This window comes from Sceloporus occidentalis, unplaced genomic scaffold, assembly GCF_023333645.1.
Source record: "Sceloporus occidentalis isolate IW3139 unplaced genomic scaffold, rSceOcc1.0.p SCAF_82, whole genome shotgun sequence".
In the NCBI taxonomy this organism is placed as follows: Eukaryota; Metazoa; Chordata; class Lepidosauria; order Squamata; family Phrynosomatidae; genus Sceloporus; species Sceloporus occidentalis.
Window position 1 is genome coordinate 3,840,405 of NW_028317062.1, and position 23,569 is coordinate 3,863,973.

Genomic DNA, 23,569 nt, shown 5'->3' on the forward strand with positions numbered 1-23,569 from the left:
AATGCTGGCCACGGGTAGGCATGGGACTAGCTACACATAGGGGCAGAGCTAGTTCCAGTTAGCTCTTAGTAGGCAGGAAGTTGGTGGGAAGTGGGTGGAACCTTGGCAAGCAGTGGGTGTGACCAAACACAAATTCAAGAAACTGACCTGGAGTCCCATGAAAGCCATGCTTTTCCTGGAGACTCTGGGTTAAACCTGATAAATTCACAGATATTTTCTGTAAATGAGCCCTAGAATTGTATATCATTCAATAAAATCATTTTTACAAACATTTAGTATGACAGCGAGAGTACAATGAAAAGAAGGGTAGTCGTGAGCTTAGCAATGTTAATAAAACTATTTTGTAAATATTAGAAAGCAATGTTAGTTTATACAGAGTTAAAAAATAATCCTGTTTCCAAAATAAAACGTTTTTATAATATGGAAAAAAGGCATAGTAAAGCAGTGACTTTAGACAATCTTTGGTGGAAGGAAAACTAGAACAAATATAGGGTAAAAAGCATTAAATCTGTTGTTAGATTTAACATAATTAGGCACTTTACTACCCCCAAAGTGGTAATAAATATGAATAAATATGAAATATGGTATTGTATAAAAAAAAAATACAAAAATTATGGTACAAAGAAATATGTTTTTATTATTTTGCATGCATTTGTTTATTTTGTGCTAATATAATGTGTATTTGTGCACACACTAAAAACATTTACAAATGTTTCAGAAACAAAATATTTTTTTTGCATATTTTTGTACATCTTATAGCAAGAGCCACAAAAAGAAAAGAAAAAAGATTTAAAAATGTACAAGAATGCCATTTTGGGCTATTTACTTAGTGGATATTGCATGATTAATACAATGTGAAAGGTAGCGAATAACATAATATTATTCTAATATTATTATACCTTAAAATCAATTCATTTTTTTCTTTTAGTGTTTTTTTTTTATGTTTAGAGTTATGTTCCTTTTTTCCTGCAACCATAATGTTTTGTTATAATAAATTATGTTAAGTACTCCTAATTATATGGAAAACAAGTAGAAAAATATCGTTGGTGCCGACATCATTCAGAATGAGTCATGCTCTGATTTTCCATTATTTACAAGCAGTGGGAAAAAAATTTGTTATTTAAACAATGAATAAACAAGTGTGTAAACATTTTGATTACTGGCCTGTTTGTCTCAAAATGTTATCAAAACTCACGTTTTCTGTAAAATTATAGCTTCAAGCAAGGTTGAGTTTGGAGAATAGTTCTTCTTTAGAACATCAAGAATTGCAAGTAAGGCAGTTCATTCAAGCAAAATTATTGCACTGAATTATTTAACAAATGAGACTTCCAATTTGTAAGAAAGGATTCATTCTGTCATAGTCCTGAGCAACTTTTAATTATATCCATACTATATCAAATGAATAATTATTTTAAATTTTAAATTAAATTTAAACAGTTGAAATTTGCCTTTACTGACACATTAGAGAATATATGCAGTTGAACTGATTTTACTTAATAATTCAAAATCTAAAATTAGTTTCTGATGGACCCATCAAAGTATAAATATACTTCTAAAATTATAATCACCCGTGGACCCACTAGCCATGTGTTATCTTTTACCTTATTCAGGGAACTATAAGTACCATTCAGATATGGACCAGTAATGAATGTGGTAATTAATACATCCTATTAGTGTGCCTAGGGGACTGGGTTTTGCAAGAGAATTGAATCAACCCACTGACGTCATTATACATTATGAAGAAACTTCTTTGTCTTGTTTGTTTTGTTGTAAGAGATGAGATGGCCCTGCATAAAGCATTGATAACTTGGTAAAATGACCTTCAAGAGATTATATAGGTTTAACCCAGTATTTAGTTTAGAAGAAGCGCATAAGGGTTAAGCCTTAATAATGCATAATAAAAATGAGTGAGCGTTAACTATGAGCTGCAAACTTCCAGTTAAGTCAATAAAATCTTGAGGAAGACATAGCTTTTTTACAAATAGAAAGGAAGTACTAGCGCTTACTTTCAAGCAACTAGTGTTTTAGCATTTTACTTTCTCTGTAGAATGTCAACACAAAGTAAAATATGCACAGGGTATCTCCCATCTACCCCTTGTGTTGACATGTTTTTGTGAAGGAAAATAGCAACACAAAGGTTATAAACCATGATGATAATCCCCATGAGTCCATTATTTTATGTAAATCCACTTATGCAGCCATCCTCTGTAATTTGGTCTAGTCTAATCAGGATGTAATCTAAATTAGGCCATATATTATGATAGCAACTCTGTGACACAACAAAGAGCAATCATCAGAAAAAAACAATGGAATGTTCTACAAATTGCTCCGTACCTAGAACTTTGCCCCTGTATTGGTCTTCACGAACTTGGCTCTTGGGCAAAACTATCTTGGTCTAAATGACAGAGTTTCTAAGTAGAGAATACAATCTCAACATGTAAGAACTGTGAATCAGTATGATTTGGGTTTCTTATCGAGATAGGTGTCTATTCCAGACGGTACATCTAGAAAAACACAGGTCGTCCTATTTTTGGGGGTTATTTAAAGGACAGTGAATGACTATATGATCCTTTACATGTCATATTATCTGTCCCACAGGAAATCCAATACATGTAACACAGTTCTTTAGTGGTTTCTTATTCCTACAGAGACCTGCTGTCCTAATTCACCCAACGTTCTGTTGATAATTGATGTCTTGGCTTCCTGTTACAGCAGTTGAATTTTAGTGGGATTATTTTAAAGCTCTTACAGTGTCACTCTCTTCTTCGCTAAATTATTGTTCCACTGAGACCATCTTGAGCCAGAACACAGGTAAAATAAAAGAGAAACAACTACCAGGATGGATTAAATAGGCAGTTAAATTTATAGTTGGAATATGAGCCATATTTCTTAATACGCTCGGATTCAATAGGCAGTTTACAGCACAGCAACTAGTTATGTTTCTTCAAGAAAAAACAACTACTCGGTGGAGTAGATACATATTCCTGGGATTGTAACTGTTTTTCATATATGGGTCATGTCTGTTTAGAATGTAGGATTTAATGTGTTGTACTGACTATTTAAACTATAATATTTTCTTCTCTTCTATAGATTCGCAGGCGGAGGCCTACTCCTGCTACACTTGTCTTAAGCAGCGACCAGTCCTCTCCAGGTAATTATAAAAGGTTCATTACAGTGTGTTTCCTGGCCACCTGCTTCTCTCACACACACTAACATGGAAGGCAGAATTAGACAGAAGTTAAGACTACCGCAAGAAAATAACACTCCCTGGCCATTCCAGGACTATGTTATAGAATGTTTCTTAAAATTAAGTCACTGTTTAATTGGTCTCTCCCTTCCATCCTCAGCTTGGGTCCAGTTCACTTAATGAGTAGCTGCTTAAATTGTCTATATGTTGGTCCCACCAGTGTTCACAGATTCATTTTCAAGAAATTCTTTTAACTCTTAAATGTTAACAATTTTTTCATTTATTTCTTTAAGTTAGGGGGTCTAAGATTTAGCTTAGATCTTAGATCTAGATCCACTGACTACCACCTAAAGGTACATAATTAATCAAATTGATAGTATTATTCCTAAGCCACCAGCTGGGCACCGGCACTCTAAAGCTCTCTAATCAGAAAACATTATATGCTGTGGAATGGAAACCTGACTATTCCCATGTTTATTTAGAAATTCATGTTATAACTTTGCTGTCCTACATATAACGTAGACATACATGCAGTCAATATGATTAATATGATTCTTAATTTGTTTGGCTGCTTTGACCTGTGGCACACATATGAATATTCTATAATCCTTACATTCCAAGGTATAATATACAGCTTTCTGCTCCTTCCATCAATTCAAGGGTTCTGTTAAATACAGCTAATTATACATTCTTTTATCTCTCACTAATGAGACCATCTGTTTTTTCACCTCTTTTATGTTCAAGTATGCTTGACTTGTTGGATGGCATGTAATTTTCCTTTTCAGACAGAAACTTTTCCCACCATAAATGATTTAAAAGCATAAAAGAAAGAAGAGCGTTATTAAACATCCAATTGAAACAATGATTTGGCTTCTGATCCATAGAGTAATTACTAAATAGGTCACCTATTGAGGTGAAATATATAAAAATATCGTGAACCGAAAAAAACCAAATAACACGTGTCACTCAGGTAAGGTGTAATAAAAAATTAAATAATAATAATACTTCCCTAATTGGACCGCAGCTCCCAAACAACACTCTCCTCAAAGTGTAAAATGCAAACGACCCAAAAAATGTATGGGGCGCAGGAACATATATAGGAAAAAACAAAATGGAAAACAACACAATATAGTGTAGATTGTACTTCCAATATTAGTGATTAAGTGATATATTGCACTCACAGGAAAAAGAGGCAAATCCAACCCTTCAATATGGACTATAAAAAGGCTTTAATATTCTTCAATGAAAATAATTTCTTCATGCATAAAATGCATATACAGGCATAGGTTAAAGTCCAATTGAATCTTTTTCTATGCCTGTATATGCATTTTATGCATGAAGAAATTATTTTCATTGAAGAATATTAAAGCCTTTTTACAGTCCATATTGAAGGGTTGGATTTGCCTCTTTTTCCTGTGAGTGCAATATATCACTTAATCACTAATATTGGAAGTACAATCTACACTATATTGTGTTGTTTTCCATTTTGTTTTTTCCTATATATGTTCCTGCGCCCCATACATTTTTTGGTTCACCTATTGAGGTGAAGCGTTTATTTGGAGTAAAATCTGTTCTATAAGTAGCTTGTTAAAGGTGTGAGAGTATGGGATCTCAATGTAAGGGCGGGGTGAGAAGTAGTACTTCAGGATACAAAGTATATCAGACAATGCTGGTCCTGCCAACAATTCTACAGATTAACAATTAAATAGAGAGAAAGATTAAACAAGACAAGGAATACTTACTTACCAATACTTATTTGTATGTGTTGTATATTTGCCTCTCTATCAAAGAAAGTACACATCTTTGAATTCTAGGGTTTTACATATCAGGACATAATAACAATCATCTGCTCTTTAGCAGGTCTAAAAATTAGGTAAATACAACGTCAGATGAACAACAAAAAATGACATATTAGAGTCATTGAGTCGACCATTAACTCTGTATACCAAAGTATTCTAGATGCAAATGTGAGGCCATCTGTTTGACAGCTAAAATTTGGCCAAAATTGGGCCATGCAACAGGAAAAACACAACAGCAAATCTAGAAAATAATGGGTGAAAAAGAAAAGAATCAAGGTGTGGCAATGACCCAGTCAAAGTCCAGACCTCAACCCGATTGAAATGCTGCGGCGGGACCTTAAGAGAGCTGTGCATAGACAAATGCTTGCAAACCTCAATGAACTGAAGACACATTATAAAGGTGAGTGGCCCAAAATTCGTCCACAACGATGTGAGAGACTGATAAAGTCATACAGAAAACAATTACATCAAGTTAGCGATGCTAAAGGTGGTTCTTCAAGCTATGGAATCATAAGCTGTACTTTTTTTTCACACATGGCTTTTCCAGTTTGGCTTGTCAGGTGTTGTTCTTTTGAGGTTATATTTGCCTAATTTTTAGACCTGCTACGGAACACAAGATTGCTATTATGTCCTGATATGTATAACCATAGAATTCAATTCTTATTTTTACAAGACTGTATGTAAACCTTCTTATATTATATGTATGGTGTGATTGATCATTTTCTCAAAAGTCAAACACTTTGCTATCCTTTCTACAATGTATCTTCATTTGTTAAAAAGGCTGCCTGGTCAGCTAAGGTTGGATCACTAATTAATTCAGAATTGATTCCCACTGAGTTGGCTCATTTTTATTTCCCTTGAGTCCGATAACTCAAAGGATTCATTACTGGTTTAGCATAAAAGAACAGTCTAGTCCGTAAAATGTTATTTTTTTGAAATATATTCAGGTCAACCCAATGATTTTTACTGCATGCAAATTCTTTAGTTACTGGAGTTAGAAAATTCGACTTCTCATTTTTCTTCTCCCCTGGTTGCCTCTACTGAAACCAGGAAGCATTAGTATGTATGCTTCTTACACATGCTCAGTAGCACTCCCATTGAAGTCCCTGAAACAGTGCAAAATGGAGTCCAATATGTATTTATCATTAATATAGGGCTGGAGTGCTCCTTTCAGTATCCCTTGAATTCTTGAAAGTGCACCATCAATCATCAGGAAAATGGTGATAACTTCATAACAAGGAATTAATTAGTGAACGTTTAAACTAAACAATTATACTGATTGGGACACGAGCACAAACTGTAGGTAAATATAAAGAATTAATTTAATTATGCTGAAAGCTGTTGTATAAACTATTATTGACACCTTAAATCATATAATATCAAATAATATTTTCAATAATTATAATTTGGGATTAATGGTGAATCTCTGTTAATCATCTGGGGTTTTCCTAGATTTTAGGATGGTTAACTTGCTTAAATGTGTTGTAATTTAAATTCCTTTCAACACTCTTTCATTCGATTTCATTCATATGAGATGATTAACCTATTACTGGCATTTGAATAATTCTATATTGCCTGATATAGCTGTTAATCAGAATATTTGAATTATTTCTTCTATAAATGAATAATCACTTCACATTATTTGAATCCATTTAACATTCAGCCTCCGTGGCCTCTAAATGTCCCCTGTTTAACACTTGAGATGATTAGGGCTGGTTAGGACAAGTGATCAGAAGAAAGCTTTAAAGTGGGTCAGTTTCCCCCTTGTCTAAATTGAAGGTAGATGAACTAACAGTCAGAGATTTATCAGCCAAACTGGAACCAAAGCCAGGAGTGAGACAGAACCTGGGCTTGACCTGGCAAGATTTGTCTCCACATTAGGAAAGTTGACATGATTAACCTATTTCTGTACAGGTGTTCAGGAACTGGCTTGGGTCATGCGCCATCCCTTTTGATGAACAGTATAAAGACAGGTATTGGGCTGTAGAACATGGTAGTTTTCCCAGCTAAACTCTTTTTTTGTATATTCAAAATAGTTGATTGAGTAGCAGGAGACAGAAGGTTGTAGTTAATGATGTATATTCAGAGGTAGGCCTTGTTGCTAGTGGGTTACCTCACGGATCTGTGTTAGGACCCATACTTTTTAATGTCTTAGTAATATTACAAAAGATCTTAATGGTAAAGGATGTCTTTTTGCAAAAGATTCAAAGCTCTTCAACAATGTTGACTTTCTAGGTGGAACGAGCCGAATGGCAAGTGATTTAAGTAAATTAGAATTGATAGTGTAACAGCTGCAGTTTAATGTTAATAAATGTTAGATAATGCACTTGGTTGTTGTCATGACACTTTGCCGAGACAATGTCATGTTATAACCTTTGCACTTACAATTTACTGGGTTCAGTTAGTGTGCTTGCTTTTGCCTATGGCAGAGTTCCTTACATTGCTAGGGGCAGCAAGTAGAAGTTACTGGGTTTGCTTCTGGGTCACATGCTGTCTACTTTTGTCTATGTGTCTCCATAGTTCCATATATATTGTTATGATAATGTGTGTGAAAATGGTAGACAGCACTAAACAGTAGATAAATCATGTGACTTATTAAAACAGAAATGTAGATTTGTTAGAAATTCTCTAGATCAGTCATGTGGGTTGCAGGTTTCACAGCTAATTTCTGGGCTTCCTTGGCATACTCACTAGATGTTTAAGAGGTCTTAACTTCAGCTTACTCTGTATCCAGTTCAGGTGATGATAGCACTTATTTAAAGTAGGACCAGTGCATGTTCTATATAGCGTTACCTGTTAATTAGTCTAACCAATTAAACATAACAAACTATGGACAACATAGCTAATACGCTCTTAGAATAAAATATTCATTTTAGCAACAGGCCCACCTAAGTTGTAAGGCAAATTAGTAAGAGACACGCAAATTATACACAATTAGAAACAACAAAATCACTTTAATATTAAGTAAATGTGAATATATTACACTAAACAATGTATAAAAAATGTGTTTCTAGACAGCACTGGTAGGAAAATGTATTTCACATCGATACAATTTGATAAGAATTTTTCTCTCTCTCCTCTCTTAATGTATATTGATAGAACAAAATGAGACTGAAGACATAATGAATCTATTAACACGCTAAATGCTATAATATACTGGGATTTTCCTATCTCATTCATGAAAAAATAAATTAACATCATGTTAAATGAGTCCGCAGAGAAAAAAATCCAATACACCTCCCGTTTATATAATGTTCTAAAGTTGTTACCTTTCCATGGCGGCATTTGTATTTTTTCTATGACTTGATACTTCAAAGAGTCTGAAAACATAGGTGTTGAATTTTTATTTCCTATATCAAGGAGATGTTCTCGGATTCTGTCTTTTATCAAATGTATAGCGTGCCCTACATATTGCATATTACAACACTGACATCATTCATATTACAATTGAAGAAATCATCAATCGTAAATGTTTTTCCCATTACAGATGACATATAACGTATTACCTCTCAACATATAATTTAGGGCTGCAACTAACGATTATTTTAATAATCGATTAGTTGGCCGGTTATTTTTTCGATTAATCGGATTAAAAAAAAAAACCAATATGCAAACTTTTCGTTTATTTAAAATGTAATGAACTGGATGTTAAAAAACAACTTAAAATTCACATTAACATTCTTATTTTGTTACGAGAACCCAAACACAATATTTGTCAAACTAGTTTTAATACCTAAACCACTCACTTTGCACCCAGCACTTTGCACCCAGCACTTTGCACCCAGCACCCAACACTTTGCACCCAGCACCCAACACTTTGCACCCAGCACTTTGCACCCTGCACCCAACACTTTGCACCCAACACCCAGCACTTTGCACCCAGCACTTTGCACCCAGCACTTTGCACCCAGTCTCCCACTCTGCCCTGCACCCACACTCTGCCCTCCACCCCCACCCTGCCCTGCACCCACACCCTGCCCTGCACCCACACCCTGCCCTGCACCCAGTCTCCCACTCTGCTCTTCACCCTGCCCTGCACCCACACTCACACCCTGCCCTGCACCCACACCCCCACCCTGCACCCAGTCTCCCACTCTGCCCTGAACCCACACTCTGCCCTGCACCCCCACCCCCACCCACACTCACACTCTGCCCTGCCCTGCATCCCCACTCACACCCAGCCCTACACCCAGTCTCCCACTCTGACACTCTCACACATAGACATTCACACATAGAGAATCACTTACCTCAGCTATGGACTCGTTCCACTTCCAAGCTTCAAGAAGTTGAAAACTTTATTCGAACGGCAGACCAACATTGAAGCGCGTCACGTAGCTCAAAGAAGGCGGAGACTGCAGCGCGCGTAGCAGAAGCCGGGAAACGCTCGCAGAGGAGGTAAAACAAGCCGAGTTCTCAAACAACTAATCGATCACTCGATTAATCGATAACGGAAATCGTCGACAACGATTATCGATTTTAGCGATTCGTTGTTTCAGCCCTAATATAATTGCAACACTTGCAGCATCTCTCAACCACGGAACAGTCCCTTTATGTTAGGCCATGTTAGATCTGATAGATAACTTGGGGATAATTTATTCCCCAAAGATTCAGCCCTTCTTCCTACACTAATGAATTTTTTTACAGTAAGGTTTATGCACTACATCAAGACATAAGACTGAAATGGGTTTGTTAATGGTGCAAATAATATCCTCCAAATCTACACTATATTCACTACAGAAAACTACTTTGTCTGAATGATCAAGATCCTTTTTCCTTTTTTCCTTTTTGATGCTTAACTACTTAGAAGATCACACCTTGCTCTTTTCCTGTCTATATAATCACAAAAGGCGAGTAACCCATTTTACTGAATGTCCAGGTTCCAACAAACAATTATCACTCGGATAAAGAGGACCACACTTGCCAAGGTTTAATTCAATTCCAAGAAACCTTCTTTATTAATTACATTTTTTCTATAATAACGCCATGCAAAGTCTGGGAAAACTGCACGTTTTGAGCAGTAGTTCTTACTCATAGGCTCAGAACATATGTGTGTGTGTGTGGTTTGGACACCTTAACTTCAATATGCATTATGAAGATCTTGGCTGTCCTATATAATGCATATTTAAATCATTCAGATGTTCTCCATGGATGTTCATAGTGAATAGTAAAGAGGGTGATTTGAAACCAAACACTCTTGCTACCTCTTTTTTTAGTGAAAAGAATAATGTGTGTGTAATGGTTGTGCCTTTAAGCGTATATGTGTGTATGCATATACAGTCATGCATGAGTGTGCATTATGCCTTTTTTGTCCGTGTACAATATATCAGTGCTCGGCTTCCACCATATCTCAGCTTCCACCATATATGCAAAGATTTATTTTGTCGATGTGTACCTAGTTATAAGAAGACAGTCAGTTATCCAAGCATACAAAGAATATTGGGAGTATTAGGGTTAAAAGGAACAGTCTTAGAAGAAAGTGTGTAAAGAAGTAACTAAAATGATTAACTATTACATGGTCATTCCAGATTACCCTATTCATTGTAATACCCTGATGACTAGCAAGTCTACAGATCATCAATAAAAAATAAATTATACCTTAATATCGCCCATCACCCCTGGGATGCACTGATGACGCACTCATGCCCTCTGTGTACCTCTAGTCTGTTGCTAACTTTCAACCCTGTAATAAAATCTAACATTAAATGGTTTAAAAGGCAAGTCAGGCTGATGACATATATTAAAAGTCTACCAATTTCCCAATGGAAGCTGTACTTAAGACTTTATTAGATCTCTGTCTCTATTTGCTTTTTAATTTTGGTTACATTCTCCATAACTTCTCTCGAAACCTTATATTTTATCCATCACATTATTTTGTTAAGAGCTCTATGTTAACGTGTTCACAAACATTCTGTTCTTCATTTTGAGGACATGACTTCTTCAATCATGTCACCTATTGTTTTTGGAGATTTGCTTGCCATTAGAACATTCTTGCTCATTTTAATTCCCACCTTTGTTTCTGGTGTAATTTTCTGTTTGTTTTGACGAATTACACTTATAGACATATGGCTTTGTGTTGGTTTTCATTATCTAATTAATCATTGTTTATTTCTGTGAATGTACTACTCAAAGATTGCCATGTGCTGCTTTTTGCAAGACTCTGCTACCAGGATGTGATGCTGAGTCTCTGATGTCTCAGTTTTAGCAGTAGCAAAATAATACATTTGGCATCTTTTTGCTACAGATGGAGCTTTGTATTCAGTGAAAAGTGGAATTTCTCTGCTAAAGGGATTAGTCAAATCACGCTCAGATATCCCTAGGATAAATCTCACACCAACTGGTCCAGCGATGCTAGTACTTTTACTTAGCTAGTACTTACCTTTCCATGCATAGTACATGGTAAAGCTTCAAATAGCTCTCTGTATTGCGACTGCCAGAGTACAAAAATGCCTTTCGGCATGTAGTGTTCTGAAAAAAATACGCTTAAAAAAAGTCAATTCCTCTGCCTAGTTGGTCATATGAAGCTCACTAGAAAAATTCAACCCCATAAACCAAGCAAATAGCCATACGGAGTTGAGGTGCATGCTGGGAAAACTACAACCTTAGGTTTTTTAGGGACATTAAGCAAAATGACTTAGGGGTCATTATGTAACAAAAAAACTATTACGGGTGAAAAGGAATACAGTAAAATATTAAGTATTACTGTTTTACAGTAAAGTTTAAAGCAACTGCCTCAGTAAGTGTGGCAAAATGAGGGAAGGGGTATTAGCAGTCCCAAAAGAGACACCTTGCAGCACTGAGCTGCTGAGCATTGCGAAGTGGACACATGGGAGCTGCAACAACACAGACCTTCGTGGACTTTACAGGTTCATCCTGCATGAGGCCTACTGCCTGCAGAAGCGGGATAGTGGGACAGCTACGCACAAAACTCTGTTATGTGAAATACTGAGTTGGCTGTTGATATGCAGTCATACAGAACCTCTGCCCTATCTTTTCTCAAAGGCGAACTTCATAAACAAACAATAAAACGAGGAGAGTCACACTGCCTGTGATGCTGCACACTAGCCCAACCAAGATTCAAATGTATAAAGGTAGCTGTGCTGTCTTTATACACTTGGACCTGAGTTACAGTACCCCAGATGAGAAATGGTAAACTCTTTGTTCCAAAGGAAGGTTGCAGTTTTCCAACACTTTTTCGTAAAAACACTCTTGGCATGGCTGCCTCCCAAAAGCACAGATTTCTGGCATTTCTGACCAAAATTTGGGCTTGTCACACCATTCCAAATCACTCGTGTGATGTCATTTTCTGTTTCAACTAGAGCTTTTTACAAATACAACTAGTGTCCCTTTTGTATTTGTTTAGGTCTTATCCTTTTGTGTGTGGTTAGGTCTTCTCCTTTAGCATGTGTTAAGGTCTTCTAGATAAACACAATAAGGTCTCTTTATACTTCCTTCCGGTAAACAATAGAGAATCAGCTTAGAGTAATGTTTGACTTGTTATATAACCAGAATATCACATTACTGCTTACAATGGGAACCTCCAGTTTCTTTTAATAGGTTATAACAACAGTCCCGTTTCACTGAAGATAGCCAAGCTATTTAAATGAACATGTATATATATAAACTAAGACAATTAATGTTGCAAATTAATTTGTTTGTACCTGTAGACCTGTATGGTTATGTGTGTGTCTTAATGTGTTGTTTGTTCATTTCATCATCAGAGATAGATGAGGATCGGATGTCCAACACATTACAAAAGGTATGTCTAAATTATTTGGGGAAACATATTAGTGTTAAACACTAATTTAAGTTATTATTTTTGCATTTTTCATGGCTACTAATCATTGTATAACCTTAAATCCCGTTATGGTATATTGTTTCCCATTATTAAAATACTACATGGATTATTGACTGAATAGTTGATTCTGGCATAGGAAATATTTCATCTAAAAACACAATTTATATAAACGAAGGGACCAGATTAAAACATAATAATACATAGTCCTAACAGGGAGGTGAAGAATAGTGTGTATATATATATATATATATATATATATATATATATATATATATATATAGTAGTTGGAAAATACTTTAGATACCTACCACCCTTATGGACTCGAACACAGTTGTAGAGGAGATGAAATGGCTCTGGATCCAGGGTATTAAGCTTGGATCTCCAGATGTTGTGGAACCACAAAATGGGTACTACCATTGAAGAAAATGATGGTCTTTGTAGTTTGTCAATGGCTGGAAGATTATTTTCCTCACCTGTGCACATACCCGGGAACTCTAAAGATTTGCCCTTTAAAAGGGGTGGGATGGGGAAAGGCAAATTTCCATAGAATTGTATGGTCAATTAAGTTGGCATCAGTAGCATGTCACCACAGTGGAATCTTTGTGAAAGACAAATAGTGATTACTGGAAGGGTCTGAGTTCTTTAGAATGTTTCCAGGTATGCCTATGCACATATTAATACATTCATTAGATGCCAGAGAGATGTGTGCATGTGCCAGGAGTGTTGAGAGCCATGGTAGCCGTGGCAGTCCTGCATGTCTATTCAATCAGAAAATCTTCAGTGCATCTGAAACCAAGTATTCATGACGCCTGGATTCCATTGAAAAGACTTCCTGCATGCAGTTCATTTTAGTATTTAGAAACATACTAAGAGTTCCATAACCCTCCATTGTTTCACATAAGATATTGGCCAAACATTAACTTGACTAAGCTTGCTTGTCTCTTATCTCTTCTTACAGTCTACATTATCTATGTCCCCACATCAGAGGAAAAAGGTATCCAGAACAACTCCCACCATGAAAGGTATAAAAACACCCAGCTGGGGCAGAGGGTAAAAGGGTCTCTCTGACTGTACACAGAAAAGACACTTGGTGATTTTGTTACTGTTTTGTTTTTAGACCAACATAATGTCCATGAAGATTAGACCATTCTGCTGGTTGCAGTAATGATACAACCTTGCATCAGATATTGAGTAAAAATCTTGATGACATCAAAATATGTAAAATTACAAAATTAAATCGTTTTTGGGATATTAGCCATTTATACCAGACAGATAACATGGTGCACTTGTTGCTCTACTGGGGCTTTGCCTACACCAGCTAACAGGAACATTGTGTGTCCCCAAGTAGTGTCTCCCATGTTGTAGTTATAAAAAAAATCACTCATTTTCCTTTACATGCCAGTCCAACGAGCCTCTCAGACACATTTGAGACCATTTAGAGAAGCAATTCATCAACCAATATTTTGCATTGAAGTATACCATGTACCCACTCCTGTCTCCCTATTATGATTTCTATATACGTTGATAAAGGTACAATAGCACAGTCCTAAATACATGGCAATCACAATGCCTCACTGCCTTCGGCGAGGTATCCCACACCCATTCAGAGGTGGATATTGTCGCATGCAACTCCCACATCAGTTGCACAGTCTTTTCAGTCTTCCTCTTGCGTCTTCTCAGATAGCACGATTAACATTTTTGGTATTATTATTATAATGTGTCCCCTGCCCCCTCTGTCACATTATGGCATCATTATAAATACTGGTTTGTATGTGAGAGCCAGTTTGGCAACCTTTCGCTCTGCTTTTGTTGTGATTCTGATCTTCTGATGTATGATCATGGCTTGCCTCCTGATCTTGCTTGAGCTTAGCCTTTCCTGACTACAGTTTAGGATTGCCCCTCATTTTACACAAATAAGCAAACTGTACCAGGAGGTTCAACTGAAGGGCGGCATAGTGTCTACCATAGTCATCATTATGGCATGGACTGGACTAGTTCTTGCCATAATGAGTGTTACACCCAGTCTCTCAACCATCGACCTTTCTCATAGCATCTCGCTGCCAAACAGTATGTTATTTGCTATGTAGTTGCATAGTAACAGTTTAAGCAGACAGATGCTGGTAGAAAGCCCTGTAAAGTTACCTGGAGGGTGATTATTTGCCAGTCCCGGCCAGCTGCCCAGGCAGGTGGGCATGTAGTAGAGTTTTTTATATGAACTTTTATATGGATACCTCCCCACAGTTTGTTTTTTTTGCACTGTTTGATTTTGCCGGTATTGTATGAATGTTTTTATGTGTTAAGGGTTTAAGAGGCAGGGTAATTATATTTATTTTTACTAAAGGTGTTATTTGGGGGTATATTTAAAAGACCTCTCCCTAATATCCAGTCAGCTATGTCAATTTGAAAGTACTAGACCTTTTCTATATAGCTTTGTACTTAATTTAAAGTAGCAAAGGTTTGGGTTTTTCTACTTGTATTTTATTGTACTCTAATCTTTTTATCCACTCAATGACATTTCTTTTGTTAAATTATTAAATTGTAAACTCACATGTTTTCATTCAAACTGTCAGCCACCTACATTCGCAACAAAGATTTGAAACAAAGAGACTGGTGTCTCTGTGGGTCAAGTGTCTGAAACAGTATAATAATGTAATTAAAAGTTGAATTTTTGTATTTTAATGTTTTTATTACATGCACAAAGTAACACAATTAAATTTAGCCAAGTTGAAGCAATTCGGCATTGACAAATTAACATTTAAATTACCGCAAGCGGAGTTATTTTACAATATTTTGTTCCACTCTAAGGTAGAAATTGTAAAATTTGAAATCAGCTGATTGTATCAGCTTTTGGCATGTCTGCTGGCAATACACTTTTAGTATGTGGCTCAATCTACTTAGATCACTGTCACTGTGGAATGTTATCCGCCATATTGAATTGTGTATTAATATATACCTTGGCTTTTTAAGATATTGATAACCGGGTTTGTTCCAGATGCCATACTTCTGTGTTAGTTTAATTTCACTTCATTCTGACATTATAACACCAGTCTTTAAATTACAAATAGATATAACAATCTAAATGAGTTTCCCCACTCAAACACAGAGTTGATTCTTTAAGGCGATGATAACACCCCAGTATGCATTTGGCCATTTTCTTGCCTCGCAGCTATTCTCTGTGTGAGAGATGTGTTCAAACAAACCTTCTGAAGGGGGTCTAGTGAGACCCTCATCCTGTGCACATAAGCAGAATGCTCTTCCATTGCTTTTATGCAACCAATCAGTGTCACTAAAACATCAGCCCACCGATGATGCATTCTGCTGCAGCCCCTCCTAATGGTAAGTAGTTTGTTTGCATGTTTATTTAATGCAAAGGAGTACTTACAAAATACTTGAACATGCCTTCTTTGTTCAGGAGGCTGAAGTGTTCCTTTAATCGAGAATGCATAATAAAGGGATTTGTTAGTACTTTAGGAATGATTTTTGCACTGGAAGTGACTGGTGGTGAGTATATAATATGGGTGCAGGTAGCAGGAGATGTAATGAGGTTATCTGTAGAAGAACACATAGACCCTGTAGTGAGATCTTGGCCCTTCATGTCCCCTCTGGATCATATGAGGACTCTTACCTCTTTTGGTGGCACCTAGCACTGTGTTCTATACTAAGTGATTAGAATTTTACAATATTATACTCACATATTAATGTAAGATACAGTAAACAGGAAAACGAAGCAAAATAATGTATAATGAGTATTCATTTTACTGTTAATTATCCAGTTCTACAGTGCTATAAATATGTATTACGATAATACAATTATATTTCTCAGAGAAATGTAATTGTTAAAACTGAAATCCACACCCACTCAGTTTAAAGCGCACAGTTACTATTATAAACCAGATTAAAACATAGACTACCACCCACAGAAAGGCACAAAATATAATAATTGTGTTATTATCTTTTGGTTTTGAAAGCATTTCACCCATTGAGATATCTTTCATGCCACGCCTTTGCAATAGGACTGCAATATACCATATATCATAGCTGATTCTTAATGTCCCCCAGTATATCAATGTAACCCACTTTAGTTAAAGGCTATTGCCATAACACATAAAATTACTTTGTTTTATTAAATCTACTTTAAAAACGAATGGATATAGTTGTGCATGGGAGACTGAGGATCAAACAGCGAGTCTTTTGTTTTGAATGACACCGTTCACAACATGCCCTTGTTGAAAAAATGGGGTGAAATATGGTGTTTCTAAGTCGCCTCTTTTCATTATTACTTCACTGGTGAGTCCCACAGATTTTGAGTAGCACTAGGAAACATTTCTTACCAAGACACACATACATTTCTCATGTTGCTGACTAGTTTATGGAAAGTGCTACCGTCCAATATAGGGGATATGTAACAGAGTAATTGGTTCCCTTCTGTGAGTTTATAGATCCCACAGGGGAGCGCTTCACATGTTAGCAGACCATGATGTATATAGTCTAGGAAAAAAAATTGATGTGGCAACCCTGGTCCTGAACCATATTTGGGTTTTAACACATCCCTCTAAAGTGTCTATGTGTTGTATTTGGTCGATTATGAGACAACCCTGATAAGATATGATAAGATGACTGCCCCAGACTTTACATTTTAATGAAAGAAAAAAGATAAGCCAGACAGATTTGCAGAGAAAAAACGTACCGTATTTGCTCGATTATAAGACAAGGTTTTTTCCTGAGCAAATGCTCTGAAAAATACCCCTTGTCTTATAATCGGGGTCGTCTTATAATCAGACCTCAACTAGGTCTGACTATGAGACTAAGATCCAGATCCCCCACTGCTAACGCACCTCCTCCCGGCTGCAGAGGAAGTTGTGTACGCGAATCACGTAGGGCTCTACACGCTGCCCGGACCAAGCACCGGCGACTCAGAAGCACCGGTAAGCTTGGGGGAGGGAGTGTTAAATGGGGGGCATAAGGCATTTCTGGAGGCAGAGTGCTCTGTGAAATGCCTTTTCACCCCCTTAATGCCACTCTGCCTCCAGAAATGCCTTTAAACCCTCTATATGCCACTCTGCCTCCTGTAATGCCTTATACCTCCCTATATGCCACTCTGCCCCATATATGCCTTTTAACCCCCTAAATGCCAGAGTGGCATATAGGGGTATAAGGGAATTCTGGAGGCAGAGTGGCACATAGGGGGTCAAAGGCATATCATGGGGACTCCCCCTTGTTACTCCAGTCAGGGGAGAGGATGTGTGTGTGAAAGCTGGGGAGAAGCAGATGAAGAAAGAAGACAGAAGAACAAGAAGAGACAAAGAGAAGAAACTGAGCTGCAGAAAAAGACACGAAAGAGGTCGGCGCAGAAGGTATGGAGACATTGAGAGAGAGAGCATGAGAGAGAAAGGGGGTAGTAGAAGTATTATTAAACATTCATCTACAGCATGAGAGAGTGAGTGAGATAGGGAGAGAGTGACAAGCCCCTAGGCTTAATTTGCTGTGCGGCAGTGCTGTGGATCTGAGGTCTGAATAAAAAAATTACATAAATTATAAGGACAAGGTCGTTTTTTCCAGATGATTTTTTTTTTCTGGAAAAATATAGTCTTATAATCGAGCAAATACAGTATTTAGGCATATTTTTAAACTTTTTATACACAGAGAGCTATACTGTTCTCTTGCAAACCACATCTGCTTACCAACAATGATTAAAATGTAGACATGTAGAAATAATCAGTTGTAATTATATCTGGTGGAATGAACTTGAGCTAATTACACTATTAATTCCGTCTTTGCTGATCTAATTTTAATAAAAAAAACAAACATTTTTACTTGTGTGAATATAATTTATTGCCTTAGTGATAAGCTGCATTGGTTCATTGATGAAATGGCACTTGGTAGCACTATATATATATATATATATATATATATATATATATATATATATAATACTTAAATGGGGCTCATCTTGTATTTAGAATTCAGAAGAGTGGAACATCTGCTTTGTAATACAAGACATGCACTCAAGAAATGTATTTCTCTGGGGATCTCATTGATTGATTCATTGAACTCCAGTATAGTGGCTGTAAACCATATCTTAAGTCCAAGGCTGGCACCAGAAGTGTGGCCATCAAGGCTATGCATTCTTCATTTGTAGGGCTGTATGGGACACAACACTGTCCCTTTAACGTTTGGCTATTTTAGCTCTGTATATTCCCTTGAGGGTGAATCGGAATTGTTAGGGGGAAAAAGGAAATTAAAATAATAATTTCTGGTGCATATTATCCTTCTATTGCATCTACTATAAAAAGAATCCTGTTTAACATCAATGATCCTCTATGTTTTCATTTGGAATACTTGAATACAGAAAGTAAAAAAATTCACTGATATGTATACCGTATATTTAGAAGAATGCATATATATGTATTTTAAATCTCATACATATGTCATATGGTTAGAACATGTTATCTGTTTGTATATGAATTTTGCATCTGTTTACCATGGTAACAGAATCCGTCGTTAATGTACATGATCTTAGTGGTACCGCAGCATTTTATTTTATTTTTTTTCGTTGCTATGGCGACTCTCCCATAGCTGTATGTAATTATGTATAGCTTTATCTCGGCGCACTAGGGATCTATTCTGCTGCTTTTGTTATGAAGCAACAATATTGCATGCGATATAGAAACTATATGTTTATATTTCTTGGAAGTGACAGATCGTTAAAATACACTTCTGAATGCTGTAAAATGTTCTTAACACTTTATTATAGCTGCTTTGGGATGTTGGTATAATTTATGGATTGTGAACTGTTACAGAGTTTTGTGGAAATGTGATTTTATTATTTTCTTATATAGTTATGTATATTTTAGAAACTGGTTATCACCTGTGAGACAATGAGTTTCTCACTATAATTATATTTTTCATGTGAGAACATTCAATACGTTAGCAAAGGGATGGTGTATGATGTATACATTAGTATACTTATTATTATTATTATTATTATTATTATTTGTTTTATATAGCACCATTAGATTGTGCAGCACTGTACAAAGGGTACACATGACTTAACAATTAGTATATATAACATTACAAGTTGACTTACAGAAACAACAGATGAGGAGGGCCCTGCTCAAATGAGCTTACTCATCCAAACTGGCTTGTACCTTTGTGTTCACCTATACCCAGTAAGGACTGGTTAAGGCTTGAGTCTTTACAGCCGAAATAATGGGCCATCAACCTACCTCCATGCCTAGATCTTTTGCTCCTGCATCGGGGCAAAGACATTGGTGGCAAGTCTCGTGAAACAGACTTACTCTTTAAGGAGCATGGGCCCTTGTCTGTCCGCTCCGGTGTATGTTGGGCCAGTAATATACACCTTGATCTGTATTCTCCTCCTAATCCAAAGGAGGATTGTTCATCAATAAACTCACAATGACATGAACCAAGAAAAGATATAACATTAGATGCAAATAATCATCTTTTTCTATTAGACTTGAATTCCTGTTGTTTCTGTGTTGCTGAGTTATCAGCAGAATTCACACCGCGTGGTTGGTTGGGTTTATCGGTTCCTGTGTCCTCATACATTGACATTTAGACATACACCATCTGTAGTGCCACATGGCATTGTATATAGAGATCAATAATGCAAGTAAATAATGTCTATCCTCTTCAATCTAATTATCTACTGGCAATAGTATATTTAGGGTATGTTTTGTTGTCCCATTACATGTAAACAGATTGTATGACTGTTGTGAAATCAGTGTCACGTTTCACCAATCATATATTACCATGTGTGCTCAGTAAATGTCACGCTGAGATGGCTAGCTGCTCTCGCAGTTTATTCTTGTCCGATAAAAGACAATATAATAGATACATGGGACCTTATAGACTGTCCCTCTGACCTATATATTAATAATAATCACAGGACATCATTGTGTAAAATGCAGTACCTGATCTATACAAATCTTTGTGATATGCTCTTGATAAAGTAGTGGGATCACACATTGGCTTCCCCAACACCCTGAGTATTTTAAACTAAACAAAATCAACAAATGGTAACGTAATTCATTTAAATGGAAAAATGCATGTGGTTAAAGGGACAGTCTAGTGCCCCATACAGATCCGCCAATGAAGAATGCGTTTCAAAGTACTTTGTAAGAACTTTAGAATGCGTTTTATAACCTGTATGTTATACTTATCTTTAGGTTAAACATCGTCCACTCAGGGGTCCAGTTTTCATGCCACATGTGGCTGTTTGAGTGTCTAAAGTGTCCCTTTCAACACACATTTTGTTAAAACTAATGCAGCTGCACAAATAGCTGTAATTCATGCTACCATAAACTGAAGTGGACGCAGTGGCATGAAACTGTATGCACATATGCCCATGTCTTAGGTCACACAAATACATGTCTCCAGTGAGTTTCACCGCTATATTAAATGACATTGCGGTAACATTCCCTCTACTTTGCCAATAACATTGTATTGTATATAGGACGTTAAATCAATGAAGAGGTTCACAAAATAGACAAAGTATACCTCCTAATTGTTCCACTTTAGGAGGGACAGATCCCATTTCGGATCTAATCTATCTGTCCCTCTTTCTTCCCTTGTGTCCCTCCTTTTCTAGGGGTTAAGTAGATTGAGGTATGGTGTTGGGAGGTATGGGCAACATCAGCTGTCAATGAGATCAGATTTTTATTAAGATATGTGTATATATATATAATGTTCCTGAGCAAGAATGATACTCAAATGGATGAACATATGCTATTTAACTGGCTGTATAAACCAAAGCCAGTATTGAGAACAGTATAGTATTAAACAAAGCAAAAACTGTATATGTAACACATATGTAATACATATATTCACTCAGTATGCTTTTAAATTTAAAATGAGCAAGACACGGTTCCTATTAAGAGTCCTTATTAATTATGTATGCTGTAAGTCTGAGATGATATAACGTGAGATCAGGAATAAACAAAGGACATCATCTATTGTGAAGCCATATAGTCTGGTCCATGTAAGCCGTGGCCTGCATACAGTTCTTAAAAATAAATTCCTGTTGCATCACAATCTAATCATGTAATTGTTAATGAAGTCCTTGAAACATTAAGTAATAAGATTCCTTAGTTTGTTGTCATCATGAATGCCTCTTTACCCACATTTTGAAATTAAAGGTGTATTCTTATAGGAAGCTGAATTTTTTTTGACGCACAATATTAAATGCAGTACAATGTTATCACATAAATGTATATAAATATTATACCGGGGCTATAGAATATATATAAAAACAGAAACATAAAACCATCTGGTGAAAATGATTGTACTTGTCTATATAAAAATACTGCCATCTAGTGGTAAATTTAGAAAATGCATAATAAGCTTGTTCGTCTGGAGGTATTTAACAGATGCTGGACACTTAATCAGTATGTAAATTTTTTGCTTTTGTTCTCAGAACTCCAGCTATTAGCTGAGCATCACCTTTGCAAACAAGGATCAGAAGAAGAAGGGAATCTACAGCGTCAAAATAGCTTGGATGACAGACCTAATCTAGGGTGTTGTTGCCATGGCAATACAGCTCCAAGTGAAACTACACAACATCAGGGTAGCTGTAGCTGCTTCACTTACGATGGACAACAGAAAAATAACTCACCGGGAAAGAGACATCTTGATAATTTAGAAAGTAAGAACTCGTATCAAGCTGTCATACCAGCAGTAGGTTTCAATTGTATTTTGAGGGTTAAGTAGAATATGCAGACAGAATGTATTTTGAAAATACATCTTTTGAATGAAGAAATATTTACATAATAACATGTTTTCTGATTTAAATTTTCCTGATGACGCTACACTTTAAAGCTCAGTGCTGTCATAACACGCAATGTTATGAATGGAGCAGCGTTTTTTGAGGGTGTCACTGACTTAGAGTATACAGTAGTCTTTGAGTTTTTTTATAAAAAATGACTACTTAAAATGCAGTCTTATTACAAAAAAATACATAAATAATAATACATAGCAAAATATAATACTTGGAATATTCCATTGGTTAATATGATGATCAGAACACTTTTCTTGCTAGACACCTAGGGGTAAAAGATAGCGGCATCCAAGAAGGAGATGTAGTAAAATGTATTCTCTATGTTTGGCATATCGTGCAATAACTTGAAACATATGCTCGCTGACATCACAACGCAGGGTCGGATTTTATGATGTAAAGGTTACGACGCACATGATGCAGCTCACCGCAAAAAGTGGTTTCCGAGACCATAGTTTTTTACATATTGCTATGTACTGGGGGCGAATCAGATGGGGCCCTGAGGCAACACTGTTACAAGGGGCCCCCTCCAGAATAATTATATCTATACACTCTAGCAAGCCATTGGCTGCCCAGGGGGAGTATTACATTTCCTCTCTAAATGTATGTTACATATACAAGTTTTCCCCCCACAAAACTGCATGACAGCATTTCTACATGTAGCCGAGCAGCCATTATTCAAGACAATTATATACTACATCCTTTTTTTGTATATATTGGTCTCGGCATTGTATCTATTCATTCTGACCAGGACAAAAATGTTTCCATGATATAAAATAAATATGCATATTTTTTAATTCTAGGAAATATATCGGATGGGTCTATGCAAAAAAGCCAGGAGGCTGATACAATAAAACAAAGCAGCCACATACATGACAAGTAGATCCTGACAGAAGTGTGTTACAGAGCATCGAGTAAGTACATTGGTGACATATAGACACAATGTTTTTTATTGTTATAGATTAAATTAAAAGCTGGCTGCTATACTGACCTGC

The 23,569-nt window shown here is 36.4% G+C and overlaps 1 protein-coding gene across 1 annotated transcript in view; it reads left to right on the forward strand.

The window, feature by feature from the left end:
• LOC149285281 (protein phosphatase 1 regulatory subunit 1A-like) overlaps positions 1 to 23,569 on the forward strand; it is a 66,256-nt gene that overhangs the window by 31,915 nt on the left and 10,772 nt on the right. The window contains exons 2-5 of the mRNA XM_089495627.1: positions 3,091 to 3,151; positions 12,705 to 12,742; positions 13,740 to 13,803; positions 22,218 to 22,445. Of these exons, the coding sequence (XP_089351753.1) occupies positions 3,091 to 3,151; positions 12,705 to 12,742; positions 13,740 to 13,803; positions 22,218 to 22,445 (391 nt within the window). The remainder of the gene's footprint in view (positions 1 to 3,090; positions 3,152 to 12,704; positions 12,743 to 13,739; positions 13,804 to 22,217; positions 22,446 to 23,569) is intronic.